The 23,774-nt window shown below is 36.5% G+C and overlaps 1 protein-coding gene across 5 annotated transcripts in view; it reads left to right on the top strand.

The window, feature by feature from the left end:
* FGF13 (fibroblast growth factor 13) overlaps positions 1 to 23,774 on the top strand; it is a 236,163-nt gene that overhangs the window by 14,047 nt on the left and 198,342 nt on the right. For 3 of the 5 annotated variants that reach the window (XM_072430402.1, XM_072430404.1, XM_072430399.1), the window contains exon 2: positions 1,733 to 1,917. The exons of 1 other annotated variant lie outside the window; for it this stretch is intronic. Coding sequence is in view for 3 of the 4 variants with exons in the window: in XM_072430404.1 (XP_072286505.1) it covers positions 1,869 to 1,917 (49 nt within the window). In the remaining variant the exon portion in view is untranslated. Of the gene's footprint in view, positions 1 to 1,171; positions 1,302 to 1,732; positions 1,918 to 23,774 lie in introns of those variants that run through there. One more of the 5 variants, XM_072430400.1, reaches the window with a different exon arrangement.

Below are 23,774 nucleotides of genomic sequence, written 5' to 3'. Positions count from 1 at the left end.
ATTGTTTAATAATAATATGTGAAATCAGATTTAGATCCAAGAAATGCTATTTTAAGAAGGGAAATCTATGAATTTATGATTCATCTAGAAATTCTAATTTTGATTTAGATGACTTTTCCTAAAGCTGGATGAATAGATTACTGCATATGTGATTATATTTGTGTGTGTATATGTATATATATATATATATATATTTTTTTTTTTTGTGTATATATATATATATATATATATATATATATATATATATTGCTAAATTATGTGCATTTGTATTTTCTAATCAGAGTAACGACTACTTACCTCCAACACAAAATGCATCATAGTATATTATAGTGCATGTTTTTAGCAACTGCACTGTTTCTTATAAATAAAAAAAGTACTTGTTTTTCCCCTTTTCTGTCTCTGTTGCATCTCAATCCTGCAGATCTCCCACAGCCTCTCTGCAGTCACTTTTTGTCTACATGCATGCAGTCTATCAATAGTAACATAATATATCTCAGGGCAGGTTTCTTAGTTGCTTTGAAATGGCTATTTCTAGTCTATATAGAAAGCTTGAGTGACAACTGCTAGAAAAGGGGAATTGGCAGCTATCCCTGAGCATTTAACTGTTGCAGTGCAGGACTAGCCCTATAAAAAAGGAAGGAAGATTTTTTGTTCTGAACCTGGAGCTTATCCTCTTCCCAGCTTTCTACAATTCAGACAGGATCATCAGTGCACTATTCAAACTAGTATAAAACATTTATTGGTATTATCACCAGAATATAAGCAAGCAGATAAGTACATATCATTGTTAGAGTTTATGTACACCTATTATAGTTGTCTCCATAAATGGGTTTACTATATCTCTGATTTTAGAGATGGTTTCCTAAACCTTAGCTGATCTGATAGACATAGTAATTATTTCCAGGGAATCATCTTTAGGAACTGTCCCTGAACATAACTCCCTGTTGGTTGCTCATCCCAGAGGTCCTTATGGTAGGACAGGTGTATAGCACGGTTTTCAGCAGTCTTGTTGGCCAAGGAAGGAGTTCTCTTCGTGGTCCGCGGTCAACATTGCCGCTGCCCTGGTGTGGTCCATCAGTGTTAGGAGGCGGACCAGCACTTTCCCTCTATTTCTAGAAGGAGGAGGCGTATCTAAGGAGGTTATTTCCAGCTCATTTCCAGCCCAGCCTGTCTGATCTGACGTCGGCAAGCAAGCTCTTACTACAACAGGCAGCTTTTGTGTTCCAATGTCTCAGCCAGAGCATCTCTGCTAGTTACCTTCACTTGTCACTGCCAGAGAGAGAGAAAAAAAGGGGGACAAGGTAAGGACAGCAGCAACCTTCTCATCTGGTGATAGCCAACCTGGCCATGCCATGGCAATCAACCCTTCACTGGCCAAGACCACCAAACAAAAACCCCAGTCAGCTGCCATTAAATCTCATCATGCCATGGCTTCTTCCTTTCTTTGTATATGGATAGCTTTGCAAACCTCAAGATCATTCTACCTATGTAGCCATGTGTTTTTGTTCTCGCTCCATCTTTATTTGGCATTGGTGTCTACACTTGCTATGGCTTTAAGAGGTGATGGCATGCAATAGGGGGGTGGTGGTGGTTTGGGGAAGGAGGGGGCATGTTTTAAAGAAATGAAAGGTATATCAGTCTCTTTGTCTGTGTTCTCCTATTCTAGTAAGGAAGTGACACCATAACTGAGAGTCCATCATATATATATATTGTTTTTTCTTTATTCCTATAGTCATCCGGGGAGACACCTGCACAAAGACCTTTTTTTGTTGGGGGGACCAGGGAGGATTGTCTGACCTGTTTACCTGAATCCTATCCAAGAGGAAATTTGATCACATTTGGGAATTTTTACAATCAAACTGGGATCTATGAGTGGCAAGGTGATCAAACCGAAGGAAGAAAAAGATGCTTCTAAGGGTAAGCAGCTGATAATGAACTTATATTGGAGAGTGTCATCTTCCTTTGGTGACCTTTTACCTTGGAGCCTTTTGTTATGATGTGACCATGTTTGTGTGACATTGGAGATGATTACCAACCCTCCATATCGCTTAATGTATTATATATAATGCATGGAGCAACAGTGTCAGCACCTTTGCTAGGGACAGCAGGGTCAGTCCCTAAGGTTGCAATGACCATTTTGCCTTTAGAAGTTTTCTTGCCAGTGCTTGGACAGCCAAGATCAACCATGACAGTCAAGCAATTCATTGCCAGATTGCTACTTTGTTACATTGTTGCAAATCTCTTATGAATGAGTGGTACCCAGGGGCCATATGATGTCATCGCCACCCTCCTCCACACCACCAAGCAATTGGTTCTTCTTCTCTGGAATAGATATTGCAAAGGGAAAAGGGTTGCAAGAAGTGGATATTTGCTAAGATATATCACCCCCCCCCCCTTTCCAATGCTGTGCAATCGACTGGCTTTGCTGCTGGATGTAAACTGGGTGACAATTGCCATGGAGACAAGGAGGGCAGGAGGAGGGGTGGGGGAGGAGAGGTGTATCACACTGCAACTGCATTAGTTTCATTTGCATCCTGAACACCAGCAGCAGTAGCAGCACTGATGCAGAGGTAGCCAGCTTACCTAGGACAAGTTCACCTGAAAAGTGGGCAGACAAACAGCCCGCACTCAATCAATGCTCAGTCTGATTCATCGGTCTAAATTTAGGAGTTTGCAAACTTTTTTTCCTGGGGGTGGGTGACATTTGTATTGGTGCATTCAATTTTTAGATTTGCAAGATAACATTAGCATATTGCTATATGTTTTCTGCTACAATATATATATATATACTGTATGTATGTGTATATATATTTCTATTCTATAGTACAAATGTATCATCTAAGTTGGCAACCTATAGGTTTATCTATCATCAAGCTAATTTCCCGTCTTCCATTCTTATCTATATCCCAAATTCCCAAAGTATTACTGAGCATTTCTATTTCTTATCAAACATTTTTGTGTAACTTGCTAACATATATATATATATATATATATATATATATAAAGTATATATAAAGTATTACTTTGCATATCTATCATTATGCAATCCTGTTTATTATCATATATATGTGTTATCTATCTATCTATCTATTATATATATATATATATATATATATATATATATATATATATCCCAAATGCAAAGTATTACTTTGTATATCTATCATTATGCAATCCTGTTTATTATCATATACATGTGTTATCTCAATTACTTAGGTAACTTTGTATCCCAAATGCAAAGTATTACTTTGTATATCTATCATTATGCAATCCTGTTTATTATCATATACATGTGTTATCTCAATTACTTAGGTAACTTTGATAATATAAGGTTGCAAGTTGTATACCGCAGTTGTATCCTAAAGTTGTATACTAACATTTTCAGTGAATAATAAAGGTTTACATATTGGAGGTCTTTGAAAATGTTTTGTTGTCTGGTGTAATCTAGGAAATCACAAAAACTAAACCAGCAAATGTAATCATAAAATGTTTTCAGTAAAGCAGAACCATATGCGCCACAGTAATACATGATAGCACACTGCCAAAAAAAAGAACAGAATTTACAGTATGTTATGATGAGTCGCAGTACAATAGTTTTCTGTGAATAGTGGAGCTGAAAGCTGCTGATCTTTCCTAAATGTTATTAGATGCAATGATACTGAAATGTAGTCATATATACTTTATTTTTATTGTAAATGAGGCTTATTGGCTATATGTTGTGTTAAATAATGAGCAGTATGGTCAAGAGAGTATCTAAAAGGTGTTTTCAGATTCACTTTTGGTAAACTTAGCAATACTGGAAAGCAGTCTTTGAAAACTGCACCATTGTTTTCTCTTTAGGCAAACACGCCTGCAAGACAATAATTTATCACCTAAACGAATTTGAATAATCCTTAATAGATCCGACACCAGAAGGTATGAATCATTTATGTAAAATCAGGAGAAAAGTAGAAACAATCTTGTGTACAGCAGCTAATTTAAGCTTCCATGTGGTACGCCTCTGAAACTGAATCCATAAAACGTTATAACATGCCGTTCTGCAGTGTCTAACAAAGTATGTTACACAATGAGCTTCCTATTTTAAGTTTGATTTTTGTAATGGCTTGATGCTGCAAGGGATTGTTTGGAAAAGTGACTATGTCTGTGATTTTGCTTTTAGCACACTATATCTTTTTTATTTGTTTTTATGTGTTGGGATATACAATGTTGGGACCAAAAAACATGGATAAGGAAATACATTTGTAATACTTAATATATTTATATAATAAGTACTGCATTTGACTTAGCCGAAACACCAGAAAAAAAGGATTTTTTAAAAGAAGTGACCATATTCATTTTAATCCAAGGAAATTTAAAAATGATAGTAACGTGGTTCAACATAAGTATCTTCATTTTTGCATCAAGTTTTGTGAATGATAAAAAGAAGGGCAATAGATTTGTGTCAATAATGAATATATTTTGGAACTAGAACCTGTAGAGAGTAACAAATAATATCCCATCTTCCTCCCCTCAAACTAGCTGGAACTAGGTTATATATTCTGTACAGCTGGTCTGATCGGTGTATGTGCAACCTTTTTGTCCTTTTCTCCATAGAAAAATATCAGTCAGCCCAATAGGGATCACTTTTCCTAATGGTGGCAATGCACAGATAATGTTTCAGACTTGATGTGTCCGGTAAACAAAATTCACCAACAGCTGCATAGTGTGAGGATCTATTTGTCTTGGTGAATTGTCCGGATTGTTTCTTACACTACCAGGTTGCTTGATTTTTTTTTATTTGACAGATACAGTTTAAAATAAAATGTGACTGCAAATTGCACATTTTACGGAGTCCATCATTACAGGATATGTTCAAATCTGGCTGGATATGGTCACCCTAAAGTTATTCACAGAAAAATTCTATTATGAGCAATTGTATTAATATAAAGAACAATACACAAGATGTTACAACCAGTAACTACTAACTGACAGCCAGTGTTCATTTTCAGAGTTCTTTAAGGTGAAATCTTTGGGTTGTCACACTACTTACAATAATATTCCTTCCTCTACATTAATAACGGTTAAATTAACATTGATGTGCATACAGGACACCTATGCAATGGCCATGGCTTCTACTTTTCATCCAGCCCTAGGCAAAAGGCCACCCTTTGTCGTCAAATAGATAACATAAATGGTATGAAAGAAAGAAAAAAGAAGCCAGGGTATTTGTGTTTGTGGCAGTTACCCTGGCTTCTTTTTTCTTTCTTTTATATCATTTACATGATCCATATCAGGGTATGTGGCTCAATTCGATTACCAAAATTTGTCAAATAGATAACGTCAATCGACTGGACTTCCAATAACTAGTTCTGCCTTACAAGTTCTGAACGTTTATATCAGCAGGCTTCTGGGCCCCCTCTACATTTTTTTTCAGACCCAACTCCTCTCTGTATTGTTCATGTGGCATCAATAAATGTATTTTTTCACGTGGATGAACTTCTGCTACTTAGGAGGCCAACATTTGCTCATTTGACCTTGATGGACATAATGCGAACATAATGCGGACAAGTGGTCATTTGAATGGGCATTTTGACTATAAGCCATTTACGTCTTGGATAGTAATAACAGCACACAGGTTTTGCTTGGTGCTGTTCTTGGATATTTAAAAACAAAACCAAAGATCCATATATAGTTGTCCTCCTTCCCTAAAGCTGGCCAGTTGGAAGCCTGTATGCATAAAGTATGCAAAAGTATTAATTCCATAAACTATAACTAATTCCATAAACTAGTAACTATGCATGTAAAATTATGTTTTGCATGCGCTCAGTTTTGTGATTATGCTTGTGTCACCCGTAGAGTTCTTCTTGCCAGTTTTGAAACTTCTCCCCGCAGTTGTACTGTCAGTAGGATTTTGTCATAGATAAGTTTATTAAAATGCTTTTAAAATGTGTTAAGTCCTATGTAATACATTCCAAAATAGCAGGAAGCTTTGGATTTCCTTGCTAAGGTTTTTGACAAATAGGATCATGTATCCATTACTGGCTTACCGTGGCAATTTAAATTACCAGGGGTCCAGAGCTGTGCAATGGAAGGGCAATGCAATATTTTGGCTTAATGAAACATTAAAAGACCACCAGGATTTATATGGTGGTGTCATTCCTGAGCAGGACATTTCAAGCACAAGAAGTAGATGATGACCCAGGTAATGCTTGAACAAATATGGCTCTGTCCTTTATAGGATTATGGCATTAGGATTAGGGCATTATGAGTGATAGCTTTGTGATGTTTTAAGTGGTACTAAACAATTATGTTTTCAACCTAAAAAATAGTAAACTGATTAAACTGATTTTACAGTAAAGAAAAGGGTTAATACTTTTTTTTCTCTTCCCGCCCCACTTGCTTGTAGAGATACAATGGCTAAAAAAGGGTTCTGCATCCAACATGCTTCTGAACAAATAGGATGTCTTGTCCAATGCTGTGGTACTAAGTTTTGGCTTGCTGCAACATAAAAAAGCCTTGTATAGTTAGTACATATTGTCTCAAGCCTAGCTGATCAATAGCAGGTCTAGTCAATAATAAAATGCAAACAACAAAGAGGCATTGTAGAAGCCAATGAGAATACATTTTTACCAGTAACTAGACGAGGAAACTATGAATCTAGATTAAGTTCTATGCTTGCCTGTTTTTGTTTGTGGCACTGTTTTTTCTTAAAAAGTAGAAAAATGATCAAATAATGCATATATTATTAGGTAGATTCAGAAAACAGAATGAATTTGTTTGCAAAAGCACCGTGTTTCCCAAGTACCCTAAATGATTTTTTTAAAATAAAATGCTTGTGTTTAGTTAGAGAGATTTATTGAATTTTCAAGAAAGAGTGTGGATGAAAGAATACAGTTGAAACTAGTATTGCTGTAATGGGTTCTAGACCTTTAAGGTTATATATTGTCAGTTATGGTCAGGAAAATGCAGAAATACAGTTAGTGTTGATTGTAAATGCGGTGATACTCCATAGTGCATACAGGTTGCATATTTAGGTAAAGAAAAGTTTGTGAAGAGAAATGTTTAGTGGCCTAGGATCAAAGATTTTGTGTTATTGTAAGGGGCAGATAGCAGAAAAGCAGAGTAGAATCTTTCGAATAGGAGGTACTATAGGGTGTCACAACTGCGTAAATCAATATTTGGGTACTGGTTGGGTATAGAACAGGGGTCGGGAACCTACGGCTCATGAGCCAGATGTGGCTCTTTTGATGGCTGCATCTGGCTCGCTGCCAAATCTTTAATGAAAAAAAAATATAACGGGGGTGTGGCCTGCGCTCGGCAGATAGAAGACGTGTTCTAAGCCTTAGAACATGTCTTCTATCCTCAGAGCGCAGGCCACGCCTTCCTCCGCATCGCATCCGGCATCTTTGGGACCCACTCTACCTTGCCCCGCAGCATCCGCGGCCAAACGGGCCGCGTAACATAAAATGCACACATTTATTTGTATTTAGTTTTAAACATTTAGTTTATTTAGTTTTTTATTTATTATTATTTTATTATTATATTATTATATTATATTAATATATTATTTTATTATTTATTTACTTTTTTAGTTGGCTCTCACGGAACTACATTTTAAAATATGTGGTGTTTATGGCTCTCTCAGCCAAAAAGGTTCCTGACCCCTGGTATAGAAGAAGCATATTGGAAAGATTAAAAAAGTACAAAAATAAGGAACTTCATGGGAGCGTTACTAGAAGTTATTTTTGTCAAGGCTGCAACTTACATACTTTTAGAATTATATAAACATGGTTAGGCTTATAGTCATGTGAAAAAGTAAATACACCCCATAAAATAGGTAACTTTATCAACAATATTCAAACAGTTTTGTTCAGCCCATTCCATAGCTCTTTATTTATTTATTTGAGCCATGGTAGATGTGCCGATGTTCTGTAGATTATTGCCATGTTGAAAGGATCTTTTCCACTTTGGTTTTACCTTTCAGCAAGATGGCCTCACATTTTTATCAAGCACACTTTGATATGATGTAGAACTCATAGCTGACTGTAAGTCTTCCATTCTTAGAAGTAACAATGCAACCCCAGACTGTAATATTTCTGCTGCTTTTCTTCCTGATTGATATGACGTTCTTTTCCTGAAATGCTTACTTTGATTATATAGCTGGCCGGGTTGAAAAAGACAGAAGTCCATTAGGTTCGACCACTAGGGAAATAAACATACAGTTAAAAATAAAAAATACCATACAAATAAACGTACACATAAAACATAAAGATAAACAAATCAGCATATTCCAGGTAAATGTATATATACATAATTGTACCAAACATATACCGATGTACCAAACATCTACCATTATTGTTAAACAACTCTGTCTTTGATTTGATTACCTTCCTGTGCCCATGGCATATTGATCCAGAAAGCCTGGTATTTGTATGTTCAGGGACAAACTGTAGTCTTACTTAAATGTTGTGTTTAGAGGGTAAAGTCTTTTTTTCTGGCACATATCCTATGCAGTTAAATTGGTGCAATCTACTTCTGCTGGATGCATACACTTTGACACCAACTGTTGCAGGAATTATCTGCAGATCCCACAATGAAATTTGGGGTACTTGGATACCTTTTTTAGCATCAAATGGTCAACTCTTGCCGGGCCAGTAAGTCTTAGACAAATTATCAGCCATATGAAATTCTTGCCATTGTTTGCAAATGTTTTCCTTGAGGTAGAATATTTGGTTTCAGTAACTTGGGGATCTTTTTAAATCGGACTTTGTCAGATTGATAGGCAGCCACAATCTTCTTTTTGAGGGCTTCTTTAGAGAGCTGTTTTGATCTTCGCATGATGACATCAAATACAGTACATCTATAGCCAAGACAACACCAGGCCTTGCATGTCTGTTTTATGTAAGCTTTACATATGACAGTTTCTACCTGTGTACTCCTTAGGGACGTTCTTACCTCTAGCTCCTAATCTGCAACACCTGATTCTAATCTCATGGATTCTAATTTTATATTCACCTTTATATGTAAGCACTGCTTAAATTAAAGGTCTGGAGTTTGTCTATTCAACTGTTCTGAAAAGTCAACAATTTCTATGGGTGGTTCTTACTTTTTTCACATGATTGTATAGCATTTTTATGATTTTGTTGGTTTATATATTTTTTAAAATACAGCTGATCTATTGAGTTTGCACTGTATGTTGTTCCATGAGTGTTCTGCACTACAGTTAGAATATTTGCCATTGAGATGAGTAACCTAATAACATAATATTGTTCTCAATAATATTATTTTAGATCTACTCACACTGTACTAGATGGAACTGATTGTAGCTCACATAAACCATGATTACGTTTCCTATTATGTACAAAGTGACTCACCGTAAATTAGTGCTGACTCATTAAATTAGTAGCTAGATATCTGTGTATCTGCCTAACAGCGCCATTTCATTCACTCGGTTTCATGGACCTAAAGGGTCTGATTATACATGTGTTGCCATGTTATACCCCTTTCACACTTTCAAATTCTTACTCAAAGTTCACACATTTTTAAAAGTAGATTTAATTGGAAAATGTATGAATCCGGGTGAAAGTTGTGCAACCAGTACACACTGATTTATGGAAAATATGTTCTTTTAATATTAGGAATTAATATACACATTTCAGAGGCTAACTAAAGCTGATGTGTATATTAAAGTTTCAGTTGGCAGAGGAAGGGGGAATATAGTTTTCTACTTACAGCTGGCTTTCTGTCCTTAAATTCGGTGGAAGAAAATTCCAGCTGCAGCTGGTATATATCCGGTGGCCAGACATGATGGATGTTATGGAACAAAATATTACAACTAAATTAAATAGCATTTAAAATCTGATGCATTTTTTTCTTATAATAGACCTGTACCCCCACTTTTTAGGATTTGTGAATAATTTTTCCCTAAAACACCTGAAGAGCTATGCAACAGCCTCATCCTTCAACATATGCCTATCTACACAGACTTGTATTACAGAGACTTGAAGTGGTAGGGGAGAAACATTCCCAAGTTTGTTACATCATTATAGGCAGTAGATCCTAAAGTGCATGGTAAAAAAATAAATAATATATATAAAAAATAAAAATTATATATAGTAAAGATATAAAATTATATATATATATATATATATATATATATATTTATATAAAATATATAAACTAAAACTAGTAAATCTCTGCAATTCAGGCACCAAATTTTATCTCTTTAAAGACCTTGCAAGTTAGATAAATATCTGTTGATTTGTTAGAAATGCACTCAGCTTCTATGTTTTGTTTTTTTCTATGTATTTTGCTAAACTACTTAAACCCTTCCTCTTTCCTTGTCTGTACAACATCAACTAGATTTATTCTAAATTCCGAATTAAGAACTTAAAAGCCAAACTAGATCCCTCAAGATAAGACTGTTCACAAGTGCGCACAAGACATAGAACAGTAATGAGTTGTTGAGAAGACCAACAGGTTTGTTTTGTACCTATTGAGCAAAGCAGAAAATAGGAGTTTATTGTTTCAGTTTACATAGACTGCATGAATCGCAGTGTCATAATTAGAGATTATAAAATTGCTATAACAATAAGCAATACTATAAAAAACTAGATGGGCTTTAAAGATTGATGTCCTGCAATAAATGTCTATTCTTACAGCTCCTTCCTTCTATAGAAACAGACTCAGTGCCTGGGCTAAGGAGTACAGTTAACCCAATTCAACCCTATATGACACTTAATAAATTATGAGATTTCAAAGACAAGAGGAATAATTTTGAATGGGTAAAGACAGCAGAGCTGTAAATCAAATCCAATATCTAAACATCTGTTAAGATATAAAATTGTCAATATATTTGTAAAGGTTGTGAAACCTCAGAATTGACAAATACGATTTGGCCAGGTCATAATGGATATTCATAGAACAAAGGAGGGAGACACTTATTTCTTTTCTAGGGCCCAAGGACCCTGTAGACCGAGGCAATCACTTCTTAATGTGTAGACCGAGGCAACCACTTCTCAATGTGTAGAAAGTCAAGTAGTCACCTTGTCAACCTCCCCCACTTATGTCAACCTCCCCTACTTATGAACAAGCCTATTTGTCTGATGTATTCAGGTTTGTATGACAAACTTTTACTCCTAAACTAGCTTGGTGCTGGATTGTGCATGCCATGTCTGTAGGTGGAATTAGTCATAGTGGAGCAAAGGAGGATTTGACCCAGAAGTGCTTTAGCAGAACAGAGCCCTGCAGGTGTGTGAGATTGTGAAGCCATATTAACCTGAGCCCCCAGGAACTATTAGTTCCAGGTAATGAGAAAGAGATGTTAAATGTACTTGAGGTTGAAACAGCAAACCATTTTCCCATCTTGGCTTGTGTAGCTTGCGCTGATATGAAGAGTAATTACTTTAATAGCGGTATAATTATGAAAACGTGATACAAAGTTTTCACTGTGTTCCTAAATCTCAAATCTCTTTGATTATACGGAAATAATACAATTCACAAAATCTTTAATGGATCCCCAGAGTATACATTACAGCCCTTTGAAATGTCAGCCTTAGATTTTTCAGGTATTAGTAGTACAAAGTCTGTTGCAGCTACATGCAGTATATGAAAAATACCAAATTAGACTTTTGTGGAGTAATTTCTGTTGGTCTTATTGGATCTTTATAAAGTAATATAAAAAGCCAATGTCTAAATCATCTTAATGTATTTTAAAAGCCATCACATTTACTATCAATGACTACCAGTATCTAAAAACTTTGTGAATCCAGACTTGACTTAGAAATATTGCCTCTGGTGAGATAGTTGCCATTACCAAAAGCCAGTGGCTAGTGTGGCTTACTACTGCATTGTGAAACTTGCTTGCAAAGTCCAACACACCCAACACGGCCAGCTACTGTCATTTTATAGAAACTTAAAGGGCTATTCAGATAGCTCCAATGTTAAAAAGCTCCTTTTGTACCCCTTGCTGATACTCTTGCCCTACTAAGGACACAGAAGGAATCACATTGTTCATATTGCGTTGGTGTTGTGCGGTGGTCTTCCAAATGGTGTGAACTCCAGGCTCAGACTGAAGATAGAGACGACCCAAAGGTGAACTATTTAAGCATCGAGCAGATGGAGAGTCTGAAACAAGCCTGAGATCACGCCATGGCAGACAGGTGGACACCAACAAACAGGGTCATACTCAGGAAATAGATCAGCAAGGTAGCGGGAATCTGTGGGGAGGATATCAGGAGCAGAACACTGGATTCAGGAACAGCATACACAGTAAACACCAGCCACAGTTTTATTAGTAATCTTTAATGCTTTAGTATTTAAGCATGCAATAATAATTCATGATTTCTCTTTCTTTTAGTGTCTATTCTAGCATGATTTGCTCAATGACCAATGTCACTTGCCTCTGGCTTTGGTTGGTACTGTCATGCTCTTTAGTTCAGGAGTCACTCAGCAATTAGCCTTTTGCCATAATGGGTTCTTGCTCTGATAAAGGTTTAACATAGCTAGGCAAATTGTCATTGAAATGAATTGATTTAACCTTGCAAAGTATTGACTAGCAAAAGGTGAACTCCAATAGGATGCAGGGATTCATAAACAAATACACGTAATCCCTGGGTTATAAACGAGATTGTCTCAACATATTATTAGGCAGTGTGGTGTCAATTACTGTATAAAATCCTCACTGTGAGTTAATCACAAAAGAAAGCAAAAAAAAAAAAAACTTTATTAAGCCTAGACATTCATTAACTTCTGGAGAAAGCTGTGTTTTGATATGCAATTGCAGAGTTTGTCTTGGTCAGCTACAAGATGTTGCAGAAGAGCTCAGTCTCAGCTGTTTTTAGCAAAAGACTTCTTCTGCAAGTCATGCAAATTGCCCCCCTTCCGCCCTATCAAGCCTCTGTCCTGCACAAGAACGAGCAGGGAAGCCCGTTTGTTCATATCTAGGAGTCGTTCATAAGTCAGATGTCCTTAACTCTAGGACCACCCGTAGTTAAATAGTAATTGACTAGGCTTCTTTTCCTGTCACTTTAGGTCTACAAAACCACCTTTTCTGCAGCAAAGGGTCTTTAAAACTGCAGTGGATTATATTTACCAGGACAGAAACTTAGCCCCTTACCTTATGTTCTTGCTTATTTTTATCACAGTACAAATTGGCATATTGAGATGCATTGCTTGATATAAAGGGTTGTTTTGCAAGGTTGCTTTTTCTCATTCAATACGTCACCAAAACTAGCAGTGCTGCAGCATTCTCTGTTGACCTATTCATCAAAATGGCCTCCTTGTGTAGAAACTGTTAAATGTGAATTCCAATACAGCATTCTTTGCAAATACCAAATGCAGTTTGTCCTTCGGTGAGTGCAGACTTAAAGCTCATTTCCGGTATCACATACTTACTAATTTGGGGCTGTAGGATCATATAAGGCACTGGCAGATCTTTATAAGCCTGGGATGGCCAAGTTCTTAGAAAGCAGCTTACTGCGTGGGCCAAAGGTTGGCCCCTTAGCTTCAATTTAGCCTTACCTTTGTCCAGTGAAGCTGCCCATTGGCATGAATGCCAAATAGTAAGGATTATAAAAAAATAAGAGGTAGAGTTAAACGCTACCCGTCCACTAAAGGATTAAAAGCATTTCCGAACACTGAGGCATTCCAGGCAGCAAGGATGGCCTGGTGTGCAGACAAATGATAACTGATTTACTAAGGGAGTTTATTGTTCACATTCAGAAATCACATTCACTGAATCATTTACATTCCTTATTAAATCAACCCCCATGTAAGGCTCACTTTAAAGTTGAAGTCTGTGATATACATAAAACACATTTTATTTGACTTTTGTATTTCTTTAAACATCATGCAATTATTTTTCAGTTCTGCCAACAGAATTACTTGTCATCTGTCTTTATACTGTCAACCTTATACATTATTAGAGCTTCATGGAGGAAACACCTTCTTTGGGTTGGGTTGAGAAAGCTAGGTGGTGACTGTCTGAGATCTCATATCTGTGTGTTTATGTACACGAGTAGTCTGGTGTATTGATACACAGGACTATGGGCCTTGAAAAAATGTTTTTTTCCTTATGTTAAGTAGTCCTATAACAATTCAGAAAATGGTGTATCACCAGAGAATGCATGCTCCTTTTTTTGGCACATAAAGCAACTTCTAAAAGTTTTTTTGCTTGTATCTCCCTTAAAATGCAACTGTGTTTAAAAGTTACAACGCTACGCAAATTTCCTTTGCTTTAGACTTCAGTGGCATTAAAACAAATTTTCCTGGTCCCACAACCTGCCCATCGATTAATTTACTCGGTGCTGGAGGCTCTGTGCCAGCTTGGCCATAGAGAGTAATGGCCATCTGCATTGTGTACTGCAGCAGTAAAACAAACATTCTGTATGTGATATCGGTAGTGGTTCTTCACAGTGATCAGTGGTGCATAAAGTGCACAAGGTAAGGTAAAGAAACTTGTATGTAGGTCAATACCCAGGGCGTCTAGAGCAACAGTGATTGAAAGGAAACACCAAGGCTCCAAATACAGATTATAATACCATTTTCCTAGATGTTTTTTTCTTCTTCATTTTGGGGAATATGTTGGCTACATTCAGCAAGGGAACTATAGAAAGAAGGGATGGCCAAAGGGATTGGAAGGATTTTAATCATTTATGAAACTAAAGAAGGTCTATATTGCAGATCTAAAAATATATTTTTTACAGTTTTTAGAATCACTTGACTCAAGGAGCAGAGATTTAGAAATGCATTTAGATATATTTAGGGCAATATGAGGTATGAATATAGACCTAGAAATGGAGGTTGTATTTCTGGGGTGCAAGCTATCCTCATTCCTTTACCCTCGTTCACATTGGATCATTTGCACTTTTTAACTTAAAATGTTTACATCAAAATGCCTATGGAAATATTTGTAAATTAAAACCCTTTGCCCCCTATTTTTAACATGCGGTTTTAAATACTAAAATATAAGCTATGAATTCTTCAGAATATAGCATCTGGCATTAAACATGAAACCTCTTACTACTGAAAGAAAATTGGTTTCTAATACTGTCTTCCCTAGATGTTAAAGAATAGTGTTTTCTGGCTGTGTTAAATTATAATACATGGGTGGTAGTGGTTTTAAATGTCAATTTTCTCATGTATATACATGTCCCATTCCTCTTGTCACCTCAACCGGCTCAGCATGAGAATAGTGAGATAATCCATGTGTTAGATTTCATCTTTAGCTTACTGTTCCTTCTGCAGCACCAATAAGTTCATTAAACAAAATATTGTATAATAGTTATTGTATTATACATTATGTTTAATTCACATATTGATGGCAGTGAGATGAAATGAGATAAATTTACACTGTAATGTTATATCCGATTTATTTTAGTGTAAGCCTGATGGTTGCAGTTGTTTTTTGGGGTACTTTCTAGCTGCTTTAGGCATAAATCAGAAACTTAAGAACTTCATAATATATTTTGAAACAATGTTGTCAATAAACTTAAAACACATTACTTATGATAAAGTAACTTCATTTGCAGTTCAAGGTGTTTGTACATACCTTCCATTTGCTTACATTGATATCAAGGGTTCCAAGATCCAATCGGAATGAATTCCAAATCAGTTGATATTTCCTTCCCCTGCATCCAACAATACATTCCCGGCATTTTAGCAAAGTATTGTGGCATTGTGGGATGTGGGGGAGCTTGATGTCACTTTAATAAAGCTCTATTTAGGATTTTCAGAGTTTTAGGTCCACTGTTAAGCCTGTCCAATGCTTAATATGGCATCCCGAAATGTTATGGTAATTGCTGATAATAAAGAAAGTTTATAGCACACCCCTACAACCATTTTACAATGATTGGACCCTAGTAATTGATGAGGGTAAATCTCCCAGATAAGTAAAACCAAAGAAAGTTACCTGGGCGGGAAGTGGCAAAAATTCACTGGGTTCAAGAATAATTGTAAACCCATTGTTAAGGCTCCCCATGCATTCCCATTGGCAGATGGCTCCACCCCTGTAACAATCAGACAAAATAATACTGCCTAATACTGCGTATGTTAACAGTGGGCTCATGGTCATTGGTTGGCAATGTAAACCATGGCATTAGCCAATGGAATGTTGCTTATTGTGACTAATATTGGCTTTTAGATCCATTCTGAATGTTGGATGTTTTTGCTCTCAGCCCAAATTCAAATGGCAACACTAGTGAGGTACATATCATCAACACAAAGCAATCCAAGCTATTTACTAGTCGGATAGAGAAAATATTTAAGGTTTCGTCTTGATTTAGTAAGGGTTGTTGTAGTAATGTGTAGTAAACACATGCATTACACTAATGTGCACCTCAACAACAAACCTTTTCTGCAATGCACCATAATACAACACACAAACACAAAAAGTAGGAGGAAATCATTACAGTAATACACAAACATAAATAGAACCATACAGTGATTTGAGCCTTCCTCAAATCCAAGGCGAAGGTAAGTGTTGCTGTATGGAACCCCTGTATTGTTGTAGGTCTCATGTATAAGGAGTAAATAAAAATTCCACACAGGCCAGGGTAGGAAAACAGTGGCCTCCACTGCCCAATTGAATACCAAGTGATACATTTAGAGGGTTATTAGCTTGTACCACACCGAGATTCCTGATAGAAGTTGTAGCATCATCTTCTGAAGAGGGGAAGAACAGCCCTTGTGTGGCTTTGGGATTGATGAACATGGCTATACATATTGGAAAAGTAGAATAAAGCACCTGCCTAAACTTGCTGGGAACTGTAAATAACATACTTCTGTGCAGATACTGACCATTGGGATTGGTGTATCGGGGTGTGCATGCTAGTCATTAGAAATATGGTACCTGATTGTACACAATTGGCTTTGGGTTTCACTTCCCTATCAGCACAAGCTGGACATTGGGAGTGATGCACCTTGCTGCACATTTGGAGGTTGGGGTGGGCAGTATGGTAATACAACTGTGCCGGGGTTGCAAGGTATCCTATGACTGATGCTGCCTTGTAATGCTAAGTCCTTCAAAACCCCACCTGGTATGCATTTTTTAAAATAGTTTTTATTTAAAAAAAATGAAAATGCCTTTACAATAAAGTTATTTATTGTTTAAATTCCCATTGTTAGACTTCACATTTCCAGCCCTATTCATTTGTTAGCATTCCCTAATTCCCCTGTCCGGTAGCTGAGCTCTCCCCTGCCCCCCATTCAGTGAGTGAGATGCATTTGGCAAAAAGGTAAGCCATAATGTGGAACCACATAGTATTTGTCCGGCTCTGCTACCATTTATGTGGTTAGTCTAGAGAAATTCAGAGTTTTCAAGGATTCCTGTTAGATTTAAATCACGTTTATTACAAAGATTTTACAAGGACATCACTGCTTTTGTACAATGTAATTAGCTGCTTTAACATTGCTTTGGTGAACCAATATACTGAAGTATTTAATTAAAATGAACCTTTTGGCATTTACTGAAGCGTTTTTCTGGTGTCAGGACACTTGTATTAAACATTTTAGAACACAGAAATGTCTTATGAAGGGAAATATTAGAGAACTTAAAGTAATTCTGCTACTCGTCTAATGTTTTACTTTTCATTCTGACCTTCTGAAGTTATCTTTGCAACATTTTGTACACAAACTCAATATGGGTTAAAAGTAATGAAGAGAAGGCAGATCTGTGGATGGTGACAAGGGAGTTCGCTGTGGATGGTGACAAGGGAGTTCCCTATCACTCCCCCAGCAGGTGCAAGCTTTTCTTTCTTCCAAGAACAGGCAATATTTGTGTTAGAGGTGGTGCGCAGTAAGGTAAACCCCTGGCGAAGTTATCCTGCTAAAGTAATAACTAAGTAAGAACAGAAGAAATTTGATTATACATGTTTCGGGCTGGGGGTGTGGAGGTTCCTATGTGCAGCCCACATAACACTCATACATGGTGCTGAGACAATATGACTGAAAGAAAGGAAATAGCTGGAAGTGGAGGGCAATGGACAGCACAGATCAGTGTGAGAGGGCTTGATTATGTTTGTAGTCCATCAGACAGAAAATAAAGTGGGTTCTGTTTACCTGCAGCAGCTCCTGAGGCTTCTTTTGTGGAGGGTGTTGTGTGCAGGGAAATTGGAATTAAACATACAGGAAAGGACTCTCTACGGTGTGAATGAACAAGCAAACCGCTGATTACAAAGGTGCAGCTCATATGAGTGTCTCTTTTAACTGTCTATGAATTTCTACTTCTGTCCATCCAACCTTGAGATATACACAGCTCTTTCTGCAAGGTGAGGAGACTTGTTTTTTTGCTGCTGCAGTTTAAAAACGCTTACAGATGGACAGTGGGAGGAGAAGCAGCAGACTGATGAGCTCATATTTTCATCACCAAAGTTTCTCTCTCTAATAGAATGTTCCTTGCTCTGCGTCGCAACTTTGTGGTTTATTGGACTGCATCACCTCTAATAGTACATAAGAGCCTAAGAGTAGAGAAAGGTCACAGGGTCTATAAAGGCGACTTCTTATTGCTGTGTTCTCATTGGAAATATTCAAATGGAAAATATATCCCATAGGGACAGAGAACTTCTCTTAGCAGCGCGAGTTACTAAATTAGGTGAACACATTCATTATTAAAGTGTCCCCGTAGTATTTCAACAAAACATGAAGATATACCTATATTGATCTGGTTGTACAACACTGCTAAAGTTTTATTCCAATGTAATTGCAAGCTTTGCTTTTTTTTCGTAAATGTCAGGATAAAAAATCGGAAACAAATTGCACCATTTAAATAAGTTTGTAAATTGTACCAACCCATTTGTTATTCTGTTTAGCTAGTTGGGGTCCAGGGCTGGTCTGGTTTGTTTTGTAGTCTGCAGGCTACAACTCAGTTAAAGCAGACCCTATCACCAAAATCTTTACTTTATATAAAAGGGTAGATAACCCCTAGCCAGTGTAAGATTGGATGGCATAGGCAAAAGAAGAGAGAAGACGGAAGATGGTCCAGCGCCCATTGCCCTGTGCTGGGACCAAGAAGGATTCCAGGACGGTAGAGGACCGACTCGGAGAATATAGGCTATTATGGGTGAACCTGAGATAGATTTCATTTAAATAAGTTTGTAAATTGTACCAACCTATTTGTTATTCTGTTTAGCTAGTTGGGGTCCAGGGCTGGTCTGGTTTGTTTTGTAGTCTGCAGGCTACAACTCAGTTAAAGCAGACCTATCACCAAAATCTTTACTTTATATAAAAGGGTAGATAACCCCTAGCCAGTGTAAGATTGGATGGCATAGGCAAAAGAAGAGAGAAGACGGAAGATGGTCCAGCGCCCATTGCCCTGTGCTGGGACCAAGGAGGATTCCAGGTTAATGGAGGAGGAACGACTCGGAGAATATAGGCTATTATGGGTGAACCTGAGATAGATTTCGTAAAAGTTATTTTGCGATTACTGTTCTGTCGTGGGCCAGATCCATTCCAGGTTTGCTTGGTCACCTAGGTCCTCCCGTGATAGTCTATTGTCTTCAGTTTTAGAATAAATCAGACCCTTTGTGTGTAGCGGCTTCTGCATTATTCAAAAAATATTTGGCACACAGAACATTAGACTCTCTCTTTGCCACTTTCTTTTAGGGCTCTGTGCCAGAGTTGCCAATCCCCAAGCCCCAGTACTATAATATGAAAGTGTGGAACATGTGCCCATTGCTGTCCTGTACCTGGAAGTACTGGCCATTTACTTCCAGTAGCTGAATGGAGCAGCAGATGAGAAAGACAAGGGTACCTAGGTAAAATGTAAAGCCATCCATGGTATAACCCTGAGTCTGCCCCCTGTATGGGTAAATGTTTTGTTCTGGTCAAGAATAATTTAACTTATTGAACAATACTTAATAATTAAACTTTTACATTTGATATACGTGTACTATATTTTCTGCTTATTATATTTTATATACAGATTTGTAGAATCGTAGGTAGTTACTCAACCTCCCAAAAAAAGTCTGATGGCTTTGCACTGTGATAGAGGAATAGTAAGACACAATTATTCTGCAATAGTACTGAATAGGAGGCAGAACCTACATATGGAATATACTAATGTGGCTGCCTTTCTAGCCTCTATTAAATAAACCCTTTATTTAATTGGATTTGTGTAGAACTTGATAATATATTTTAGGTCTTCCTAACTCTAAGATTTTTACCATTCCTAGAAATATTAACAACATTTTTTTTAATGAACGATCATATGAATTCTGCCTGTTTCAACTGCATTTCAAATAATCAATTTGTTTTTTAAAGATGTCTTGGCTTTTTATAAAATGATCTTTCAGTTCTCGGTGTACCTGTTTGTTTGTGAAACTCCACCGTGCTGTTTTCTTGCAAAATAGAAGAGACATCCTATGAGACCTCAGTCCGTTCAAGATGCAGAAATAGGCATAACACTGTCTTGTCAAGGCTTGCATCTCCTCTGGGAGGTTAAAAATAGAAAGCCTGACGAGGGTCTGTGCTGAGCTTCACATTTAAGGGGACATTTAATTATTATGTTTTTTTCTTTGCTGAATGTTGTACGGCTAGAGTCTGGATATCTTCTCTGATCTTAATATCATCATCTAAATTAAACTTGAAACCTTGCGTAAGCGCAGGAAAAAAAAATCTGTTAACTTATTAATTGTATTTATATAGCAACAGTGGTTTCCTTGCAACATAATGGGTTTAGGCATATTTAATGCAGCATTGCTAGGAGCAGAGATGACGGACAAACACAGCCACCAGTATGATTTCACCTTTCCCCGGTTTAGAGCAGGGACAATGGTTCTAAAATAATTGCAGAATGGTTTCCAGATGAATGCATTTTGCAGGTTGCTTTTTATCTTATCAAGTAAAAGAACTCATTTCTTTCTGCAGAAAGCAAAACAGAATGTTATATATTTAAAATCATATTTTATTATATGTGAAGAATTTAATGCTTTTACATATATGTGGTATATAGACATAGGGTCTGCTTTAATAAATCTCTCCAAGGCTGGAGAGGATACACTTTCATTAGTGAAGCTAAGTGATCAAGCAAACCTGGAATAGATTTTTTCAAAGTCATTTGCTATTTGCAAACCAATGGTATGAATTGTGGACCAGATCCACTCCAGGTTTGCTGGATCACCCAGCTTCACTGATGAAAGCATATCCTCTCCAGACTTGGAGAGCTTTAATAAATCAGACCCATATTCCTAATGCAAGAGCTATGACCCTCGTGTGTAAAACCCCCTTCAAAAAAAATGCTTCATTTTTGACAGCTGTAATTGCTTGTTATTGGCAGAGAGAAGCATGACCCTACATACGTATACATCATGCCCTTCTTTGTTAAGTTGACCATTACCTATCGCTGCCTTCTATATCATAAAACAGCATGACGGTTTCTGTTGAGGAACCAGCAGACTGCAGTGTTCAAGCTTCTGATCTTTTTGCTGGATTTGTTTTGTTCAGTAAGCTTTTTTATTCATTTTATGCTGATCTAAACTCCAAAACAATAAAATGTATTATGTTAAAGCTTATTGGTCCTTGGATGTGGTGGCTACATTAGTGTTCTTTTTTAAGTTTAACCATTTTTTTGAGCTGGTAATCCTGCTAATAACATAATTCCAAAAGCATACTTTACAATTGCATCCTTTGTTTCATTCATTCAATTCTAATAAACATAATGGTATGTTTACGGCTTGACTAGCATGACAGTAATATTTATAAATGAATATGTATTATTAGACTTAAACTGTGTTGATGACATATAACTATGGCAGTTACATTACATTGTGTAATGACTATAAAATTTGTAGTGTTTGTGCATCTTATGTTGGTGCTGTATAAATTTGATACTAATAATGTATAGATTTTTTTAATAACAGACCCTTGTGCTCTATATACTATACAGTATATATATATAAATATATATTGTTCCTTTAAGTTTATTGTCTCTTTAAGCAAATCAAAATGTAATTCTCTTTTTATGTATGAGTCACTTACGATTTTGATCACATTAAGATCTATGAACCTCTCCCGATTAAAAATGTCAGAAGTTCCAGCTAAATCAACTTGTCACTTCTTATGTTGATAACAAAGAGATACAGATCCCATGCATTATTTATCATACATTTAATTATGTATTTTTGTTCAAAGGCCAAACTTCCGCTGCAATGGTGTATTCAGTACAGTGAGACAAATTAAGGATTTTCATTTTAGAATAATATAATTTTCTTAGACATCTCTATATTAAGTAATTGATGAGAAAGCAAAATGGTGCATACTTGAAGGTCCTCATTACTGTTGTACTGTGCACATAAACTAGGTTAAAGCTCTCTTCCAAGAATTCAATAAAACTGCTGCTAAAAAAGAATAACTACTTAGTATCTAAAAAAATGTCTTACTTACCATGCCTAAAAAATGATCTAATGAATGTGCAGATATACAAACATTACTTGCACTGGTAGAATGTTGAGACATGTACAGGACTTGGTATAGAGAGTGTTGGGTCCTTTAAACATAACATTACTTTTTTTATTATTTGGTTTTCTGGCTTTTACATCCTACTGTATAGTATTTTGTGGTTCCTGAACCCCAATAGCCAAAGGTAGGAACATTATATGCATTATAAGGGGTTATAATGGCAGAGATCATAAAATGTATCTCTATTCTCTATACATTCCATTAAGCATGCTTGCAGTCTTCAGCCAACTTCCACTATGTCCGAAGTTCCTGACTGTTTCCAATGCCAGTCAAATGAGAGTCATTTATAACATTGTATTATTTTTTGCTAATTATTGTGTGTTGAGAACTTTAATGGGGATTGTATAGTTTTATGTAATTAAGTTCTAACATGTGTCATGACAACTTTAAATCTTGAAAAGATGTTATCCCTTCCACCTTTAATATCATTATGTTTTAGCTTACAGGTAGGCCTACCCATTACAACTCCACGTCATAATAAACTGTGCATTTCTACAATTGTTATTACATTTCAAGTGGTGGGGTGCATTTGGTGCTACTGGCTGCCTGCATTCCGATTATACTGCCAAAAAGATATAGGTAAGCATATAAGATGGGTTTTTAGGATTTTCTGTTGGAGTAATTTTTTTAGTATTTTTTTTTAGTTTTATGTTTTTTAAGTTAGGAATGAAGATTTTTTTTGTATGTTTTTGTGCTTTCGCAGTGTATTTGTGTAAATTTGAAATGGGCTGTGTTAGAAATAAAAACCATTTAAAGATTTGGCAGCTAAGAATGTCAAGAGGAACCATAAAGCCATAAAGTAGGTTGGCTTTGGTCCTCAGAATAAGTTTAAATGTAAAATGTTCTTGTTTAACTATAGTGTAGCTTTAATTTTGGGTGACTGAGCTCCATAGCAAGATCATTATAGGTCTTCTGGCACTGAGAGCTGAAAGCAATTCAACTACTGACAACTGTGCTATTTTAAAAACCAGGGCTACATTTATTAATTCATGTTATAGCTTTTTGGCAGAAGCTCCTATACTATATATACTTCCTTTTTATATGGATAATTTTACAAGATATTGCTTTTTATGTGAATGAACAGAGCAAGGCTTAGCAGACATGCCCAACTCAACTAGAACCAAACACCAAATAGAGCAGGACAAGGGCCATGTTAGGTCTAAAGAGGGCCACACTAACTGAACTATAAAACTAAAATATTTCTGTACGTCAATGCTATATTTTTATTGCACACAATAGTTTAACAAATCTAACTTGTGTTGTAATTTTTCCAATTTGTGACTTTTGAACTTAATATGAATATGGTAACATCCTTTTGATTTTGCTTCACCCGTTCTTTGCTT

The sequence above is a fragment of the Pyxicephalus adspersus genome, chromosome Z (genome assembly GCF_032062135.1).
Source record: "Pyxicephalus adspersus chromosome Z, UCB_Pads_2.0, whole genome shotgun sequence".
NCBI lineage: Eukaryota > Metazoa > Chordata > Amphibia > Anura > Pyxicephalidae > Pyxicephalus > Pyxicephalus adspersus.
This window is presented reverse-complemented; position numbering and strand designations above follow the sequence as displayed.